This window comes from Gekko japonicus, unplaced genomic scaffold (genome assembly GCF_001447785.1).
Source record: "Gekko japonicus isolate JY-2015 unplaced genomic scaffold, Gekko_japonicus_V1.1 scaffold181, whole genome shotgun sequence".
NCBI lineage: Eukaryota > Metazoa > Chordata > Lepidosauria > Squamata > Gekkonidae > Gekko > Gekko japonicus.
Window position 1 is genome coordinate 950,688 of NW_015171507.1, and position 8,303 is coordinate 958,990.

An 8,303-nucleotide genomic window follows, 5' to 3' on the forward strand; every position below is an offset into this window, starting at 1 on the left:
CGTCTTGCAGGCCCTGCGTAACTGTAATAAATCCCGCAGGGCCCTGATCTCACAGGGGAGCTCATTCCACCAGGCAGGGGCCAGGACCGAAAAGGCCCTGGCCCTGGTTGAGGCAAGTCGGACGTCCCATTTAAAAAAAAAATGGCGGTTGTTGCTTTGGAATTGTGTGTGTGTGTGTGTGTGTGGGGGAAGTGCCATCAAATCACTTTGGACTCATGGCGACCCTATGAATTAATGTCCTCCAAAACGTCCTCTCGTTAACAGCCTGGCTCAGGCCTTGCAAACGAAGGGCCTTTGAGGCTTCCTTGACCGAGCCAATCCATCTCCTGTTGGGTCTTCCTCTTTTCCTGCCACCCTCAGCTTTTCCTAGCATCATTCTCCTTCCCAGTGACTTTTCTGGGACAATCGTAAAGACAGACCCAATGTGACTTGATTCAGACTGCAGTCGAGGGACTGCTTCATCCCAGAGTCCAACTGAAGCTCACCTGTAAGACACGACTCACACGACTGGGCGGAGAACAAGAGGCCTTGGCCCCTCCCACTAGAAATGACTCGATTCCTCCCACTGCCCCCAGATAGGGTTGTACCTTTACTCCTCGGATTTCACTCCATGGGGGGGGGGGGAATACATGGAACCCCCCCAAAATCATAAGAGTTGGAAGGTACCTCCAGGGTCATCTAGCCCAACCGCCTGCACAATGCAGGAAAGCTAATTTCCCCTTCCCTCCCATAGTTTACTGGATCTTTCATAGACTGGGTCTCAGTCCAAAGGACAATCGGGACTGGGAGGATCATCAGTTGCAAAATCCACCCTAGTAGTGTGGTGTATTATTTTGCTGTCTTCCCGATTTCCCTCCAATAGGATATCCCTCAGCCCAACCCCCTGCACAATGCAGGAAAACTAATTTCCCCTCCCCTCCCATAGTTTACTGGATCCTTCATAGACTGGGTCTCAATCCGAAGGACAATAGGGACTGGGAGGATCATCAATTGCAAAATCCACCCTAGTAGGATTTTGCTGTCCTCCCGATTTCCCTCCAATAGGATATTCCGCACTGCTTGAGGGTGAAAACCACACATAATAGACAAGCTGCCTTCGTCCGGGAGGAAGAAGGGGACTAACAGGAAACGATGTGAGTTGCGCAAAGGTCACGTTTCTGGCTAATTCTTGGCTCCCCCCGAGCCAGCTGCAAGAAGACCTCCCCCAGCTGAAAGCCAGAGGGGCACAGAGTGAGCACCGGGGCATCCCATTGTCATGGAATGGTCCGATTGGGCTCACAGGCAACCAGCCACTTACCACTTCTCTCAAAGGTTGCAACAGAAGTTAACAGCTACTGAAGCAGGACTGGAAATGAGGTGTTCACACGACACACAAGCTGTACACTTCCACTCTCTGTGCCACATACTTGTGATCGGGCACCACAGTGCATTACCTTGTGTGATAGAGCCCCGGATGTGATGTGGTTCTTTCAAGGTCAGGGGACTGTGCCTGTCTGGCGGGATGGCTCGGCCCATCAGACCTACAGTAACGCCAAAGGAAAAGAAATCACAGTGTTTTTTGAGACACCAGCTCTTTGCAAAAGCTGCTTTTTCTTTTTTTATAGCGGCTTTTTCTTTTTTAAAAAAAACTTTCAAAATTTCAGTCCCTTTCCTTTGCAACGGTTGGAACGGAATTATTTTGTAGAGCTTTAAGACCGACCGATAAGCTTATACCCAGATTTAAACTTCATTGGTCTTAAAGGTGCCCCAGGACTCAAACCGTAATCATAGGCTGTTAGCCATAAATGGCACTTCCAGGTTCTGCATACACTTGATTACCAAATAATACAAACACATCCCAGGAGCAATGTTCCTCTAAGCTGTGGAGTCTTGTGAGCAAAAATTCTACTTTGTGAGCTGCTGGCATTAAAGTTGTGAGCAAGTGATTTGGCTGCTGCATAAATCAGTTTGCTCCGGAGCCATCCTTCCTAAAGGTAAAGGGAAAGGTTCCCTTGCTCGAAAGCCAGTCGAATCCGACTCTAGGGTTGCGGTGCTCATCTCCGTTTCAAAGCCGAAGAGCCAGCGCTGTCCGAAAATGTTTCCGTGGTCATGTGGCTGGCATGACTAAACACCAAGGCGCACGGAACGCTGTTACCTTCCCACTGAAGTGGTACCTATTTATCTACTTGCGGTTTCTTGCTTTCGAACTGCTAGGTTGGCAGGAGTTGGAACTAGAGACGGGAGCTCACTCCATCATGTGGTATCTGGGTCTCGAACTGCTGAACTACTGACCTTCCACAGCCTGCAGTTCAACGTCTTAACCACTTGAGCCACCGCAGCTCCCATCCTTCCTGAGCTAAGACAAAAATGTGTGAGCCGGAGGCTAAAAAACTGTGAGCTAGCTCACACTAACTCAGCTTAGAGGGAACACATCCCAGGAGAGGGTTGCTGCCCTCACACCGTCCCTGGATGGCTCTGGTATCACCAGGACGCTGCATTAGTTGGACCTCTGAACTGATCCCGTTGGGCTCTTCTTCACCAGGAGAACCGTCCAGGGCCACGTCTCTACCCCAACTGGCTTCCTTCCACTACGTGGGCCACCGACTGCGTGGGAAAGACCCACACAAATGGAGCCACCCATGTGGCCGTGCTGTTTACACGTCCTCCTCGGCAAGATGGGACTCCTTCACACAGAAACAACAGTCATGCTATGCTAGCTAAACATGTGAGCATTCAATGACGTTCACGACACTCTTGTGTAATGATCCAATAATAGGGGGCAAAAACAAGTGTAGTAAACAGACTCATTCACCCCTGTCGGTTTGATTTGTACGCTGACCTGGCATGTTTATTGTATGGCTCTCCTTTTCTTAATAAGTTGTATATTTCATTGTTGAACACCCTGATGAAGGACGAATTTTTGAAACGTTGTGATCAAACGTCCAGACACCATGTCGCATTATTATATTAGTTCTCCATTATTCTGTGGGTTTTTCTACTGGCGTGTATTATTGCACAAGCTCTTCATTGTTTCCATTTTGTACTTTTCTTATGTGGCTAACTTCGTATTTGCTACTGTCTACTACATGTTCTTTAGCACTTTGGCAATCTGTAAGGAGCGACTCTGTTTACTACACTTGTTCTTGCTCTCTGTTACTGGATTATTATAGCTAAACGTGTGAAGCAAAACATATCGGGAGCCTCAGGCAAATCAGTGAAAAAATATAAAACGTTTGCTAATCCTGGCTTGTGAGGCTGAGTTCGAAATACGCTTTCGTGGCCAGATTTGAGTCCAGCAGCACCTTAAGAGATCAGCAAGATTTCAGGGGTGTAAATTTTTGCAAGAAAGCGTATGCCCTGCAAATCTTGATGGTCTCTACGGTGCTGCTGAACTCGAACCCAGCTCTTCTGCTGCGGATCAACACGGCTGCCCTCAGAAACAATCCTTCGTGGCCGAGGCAATAAGAAATGCAGCTGAGCCATTTTGCTCCAGTTCTGAACGAGACAGGTTTCTCTTAAGGGTTAAGTGCATGGTCTCTAATCTGGGAGAACCGGGTTTGATTCCCCACTCCTCCACTTGCACCTGCTGGATGACCTTGAGCAAGCCATCGTTCTGGTCAGAGCTGTTCTCTCAAGGGCAGTTCTGGAAAGAGCTCTCTCAGCCCCACTTGCCTCACTGGGTGTCTGTTGTGGGGAGGGGGAGGGATTTGTAAGCCACTCTGAGACTCCGAGGGAAGGGTGGGGTATAAAGCCAATCTTCTTCTTCTTCTTGAAGCGCACCATTCTGGACCCCGTGTCTATGTTTATAAACCCTAATACAACCCCCCTAGTGAGTTTTATGGGGAGACGTCCCAAATTAATATTCTCCTCCAAGTGCCTATTTTCATTCTGAATGGTTAATTTTAGGAGAAAGAAAATAGCAGAGCTTGGGGTAAAACGCCCCACTAAGAGTAAATTTCTCAGAGAGAAAGAGTGAAAGCAGTGCTAAAGTGCAGACTAAACTTTGGGGGGGGGGGACGTGCCACACTCCCTGTTCCTGTCTGAGACATGCAAATACATATTAATAAGGCCTGAAGAGAAAGCGGAACCGCCAACTTTCTTGAAATATTTCACGAGAGAGAAACAGAGACAGAGAATAACAGAAACATAGAGCTGGAAGGGACCTCGAGGGTCATCTAGTCCAACCCCTGCACAATGCAGGAAATTCACAGCCCCCCCCCCCACTCTATGCCCAGAGGAAGGCAAAAAACCTTCAGGATCCCTGGGCCAATCTGGCCTGGAGGAAAATTCCTTTCTGACCCCAAAGCGGCACCGGCTCATCCCTTCATACCCTTGCCATTTGTATAAACTCATGAGTAACGGCTGAATGAGTGAATAAATAACTGTTCTCTTCTTCAGATGAAGGAGAATGCCAATTGATGTTTTACGGGAATGAGGTTAGTGCTTGATTTCATACACAAGAGAGGTCATGCCTAGAAATACGGGAAGGTACCCTTCACGTGCATAAGGATGCTGTCTTGCTCATTGCTACTCCAGAGGTTCCATAAATACGTAAAAGGATCGAATAAGCAAGTTCCGGGGCCAAGCCACACATGACAGGGCCTTAGCGAGATGAGGGGAGTTCGAAAAAGGGAACCAGGCCATATGCATTGGGACCAGCCTGCTTTTCTGCATGGAAAGGCTTTCAGGAAATTGGGACGGCATCAAGAGCCCTCTTCCATGGCATACTTTTTGTGGTTTTATATGCCCTATGACAGAGCTCCATAACTAGGGGTCATTTCCTGCAGGAGCCCAGCTCCGGCAATAAAGAGCCATGGGGACGGGCACATGCAACAAGCCCCACCCCCTGCTCCCAGCAGCCCTCAGTCAGAGCCAGAAGCAGCCAGGTAAGTTGCAGAGCCCCCCCAATCCAAAACAGTCCAGTGGCACCTTTTAATTCAGTTTTATTCAGGTACCAGCTCTCCCTCCTCTGCGGGGACAGATCTGCACGTCCCCGTCCCCCCCAATAGCTAGCAATCCAAAACAGTCCGGTGGAGCCTGACTGGTGGGTGTATGCTAATGAGTTGTGCTAATGAGCTCCTGCGCCTCTTTTTCTACGAAATGACCCCTGTCCATAACAACAGGAAGGAGCACAGCCAGAGACTAAAATGACTGTACTCTCTTCTCCCTCTGATCGTCTGAGCAAGGGGGAGGCGCCGCTCGGGAAGACAGCTCTCTGCCGGTATCTGACTGCTTGCAAATGATGAGGCCGCACCTTCTATGCTAGCAGACGAGAGGTCGCGCCCAGACAAGCCCCGCGGGACTCTTCCTTCCATCATGTCGTAGGTCCGCTTGGTGCCGGAGGTCTCATGCGGGGCTAGAGCGCTTCTGCTCTCCTCTTTGGGGCACTGCACGGCAGTGACGCCGCCTGGGAAAGGGAGAGAACAAGGCAAAAGAAGCGAGACGTGAAAAGTCGGGCTGGGAGCCTACGAGACCGTTTCTCATCCTTCGTGCTTCAGGCAAGACTCCGGCCAGAGGGGTCAGGCCCATCCCAAAGGAAGTCTATGGGGCTGGAGTCCAGAATGACTCAGCAGCCTTCGTGGACTTTGCAGCTCGGAGCTGGGTCCCCGAGAAATGAGTGACATTTCCCCCTCCCGACTTAACGATTATGAATTTGGCGGCCTGGCTTTACGTTTGGACGCAGCTCCCCAACCTCTGGATCCGACCGTCTGTAAGCAACAAGAGGCTGAGACCGAGCCAGATTCAGATCTGGCAGAGGCAACTTAAATTGGCCTTCAAAGCGTAATCTTTGGCTCTTTTTCTAGAATGCACCCCGTAAGCGCATAAAAGCCCTTCCCCTTGGAGAGCCCTTCTGAGATCTTCCACTCCAGACAATAAGGAAAAAAGATAACGGCAGGAAAATGCTCCAAGGCAAACCTAACGCGAGGGAGAGCGTGTATTATTTCCCCTAATCGAAACGAACAGATGAACTAAACGCCCCAAGCTTAAAAAGCCGAGGGATGAAACTCGAGAAGGGAAAAAACAAAACGGATTGTCAAAAGTTTATAGAGACAGGAGGGGGCCAGGGCAGGGGACAAGCTGTGCCGGCATGGGCCAGAATATTACTCAGACATCTGCTGTGTCCCCCGTCCAAACCACAAGTGAATTTTCATGGGCAATCTCATCTCCCTGGAAGTTCTGAACGCTTTACTTCCCTTCCTGAAGGGCCGACTCACGCAGCCGTTTTACTTATGGCTCTGCACACAGATGGTTTTGCGGTCTTTGTCAGTCTCATCGTGGGGTCACTGCTTTGGGCCCTGCTTTGCACGCAGAAGGTTCTAGGTTCAAGTCACGGCACCTCAATTAATGGATCTCAGGGAACAAGTAGGAAAGAGTCCATGCAGTGCAGAGGTAAGAATGCTGGAACAGGAACTGAGAGCTCTGGGTTCAAATGCCTACTCTGCACACAGAGGTTTACTTATTTCCAGTCTTTTCTCCCCAACGGGGACCCAAAGCAGCCTAATTCATTCTCCTCTGTTTTATCCTCAGAGCAACCCTGTGAGGTAGGGCTAGGGGGAGACTGTGTGACTGGCCCAAGGTCACCCAGCGAGCTTCCATGGCAGAGTGGGGCCCTTGAACCTGGGTATCCCACATCCGACTCTGATATTGCAATCGCTGTGCCATGCTGGGTCTTTAAGACTGGAGTCCAGCATAACCAGGTCACTGAGTGAACATGGGCCTGCCGCACGCTCTTAGCCTCACCTGCAACACAGGGTTGCTGTGAAATAAAACGGGACAGAGTGTTCCCCTCCCTGGGTAGGCTTGAGGTGAGGGGGGGGGGAGAACAGAGAAAGAAAACAACTTTAACTCTAAACACATTCTCAAACCCCCACCCCCCAGGCTACAACTATCATTGGATAAATGAATATCATTATCAATATCTGTCCTTACCCCTTTATTTTTGGTACTCTGATTTAATGTTAATAAAAAGCAAGTTTGCATACTTTCCAATTGAAACATGTGTGTAGTATTTGTTCCTGTCTTGTGGCTCTCAGACATCTGATGTTTATTCTGTGTGGCTCTTACGTTAAGCAAGTTTGACCACCCCTGGACTAGATGGCCTGTATGGCCCCTTCCGAGCCTGGGGGAGCTTTAATGGGGGGCGGGGGGGGGGTGCTGGGCAGCTGGCAATAGAGAAAATCACGAAGCGATCCCATTACGAACATGAACGGTGTGTGCAGGGGCCTCTCGACCGTTCTCCACACTCAACATCATTCAGTTTCCATTCATCAAGGAGCCCAGAGCAGGTGCTGACCCTGGGGCCCCAAGGGTTCAGGCTAGTGTGCCAAAGAAGGGAACCACACAGGAATCCATAAGAAAGGAAGTCTCTCTGGGAGGGGCTGTGGCTCAGTGAAAGAGCCTCAGCTTTGTAAGGCAGAAGGTCTCTCGATCGCCAGGTCAAAAAAGGACCAGGGGATAGGTGACGTGAAAGACCTTGGCCTGAGACCCTGGAGAGCCACAGCTACTCTGAGTAGACAGTAGTCCAGGGCAATTTTTGGGCAGGAACGCACAGGAACGGAGTTCCGGCTGGCTCCCAAGTTGGCCACGCCCAACAGGAACTCATTAGCATAATAGGCCACACCCAACAGCAGGAACTCATTAGGATTGGCTACATTAGGGGTGTGTGGCCTAACATGCAAAGGAGTTCCTGCTACAAAAAATGGCTCTGGGTTTTGACAACAAACAAGGTAAACAGAATAAGAAGCAAAAGGTGGGTGTGGCTGGATAACCACACTTCTGGTAACATGTGGGTGCGGCCTAATGTGCTAATGAGCTGTGCTGTCAGGGGTGTGGCCGAATATGCTAATGAGTTCCTGCTGGGCCTTTTCTACAAAACGAGCCCTATATGGACCAACAGCCTGATTCAACAGAAGGCAGCTGCACATACATTCAACAGCAACAGGCCTGGGGGAAGTCATGTGGTACTCCTCCCTGACCTCTATGAAGGAGGAGGAGGAGGAGGAGATTGGATTTATACCCCACCCTTCACTACCCAAAGAAGACTCAGAGCGGCTTACAAACTCCTTTCCCTTCCCCTCCCCACAACAGACATCCCCACCGATTTCCCACAGCCGCTGCTCTGCGCTCACTCCTCTTTGCCCCGATGGTACGTGTCAATTTCCCACTCGAAGCCACGTGGCCGCATTTTGACCCGCGGCTTCGCCTGATTTCCCCCGCGGTTTCATAATCCTCAAAAAACCAGGATCACGAAACTGCGGGGGAAATCGGGCGAAGTTGTGGATCAAAATGCGGACACGCGGCTTCGAGTGGGAAATTGATGTGTA

The 8,303-nt window shown here is 50.1% G+C and overlaps 1 protein-coding gene across 1 annotated transcript in view; it reads right to left on the reverse strand.

Annotated features, from left to right (window-relative positions):
* The window catches only part of NCOR2 (nuclear receptor corepressor 2), a 332,048-nt gene that overhangs the window by 44,214 nt on the left and 279,531 nt on the right, over positions 1–8,303 (reverse strand). Inside the window, exons 28-29 of the mRNA XM_015419296.1 lie at positions 5,234–5,386; positions 1,434–1,520 (exon numbers count right to left, since the gene is read on the reverse strand). Coding sequence (XP_015274782.1) covers positions 1,434–1,520; positions 5,234–5,386 — 240 coding nt within the window. The remainder of the gene's footprint in view (positions 1–1,433; positions 1,521–5,233; positions 5,387–8,303) is intronic.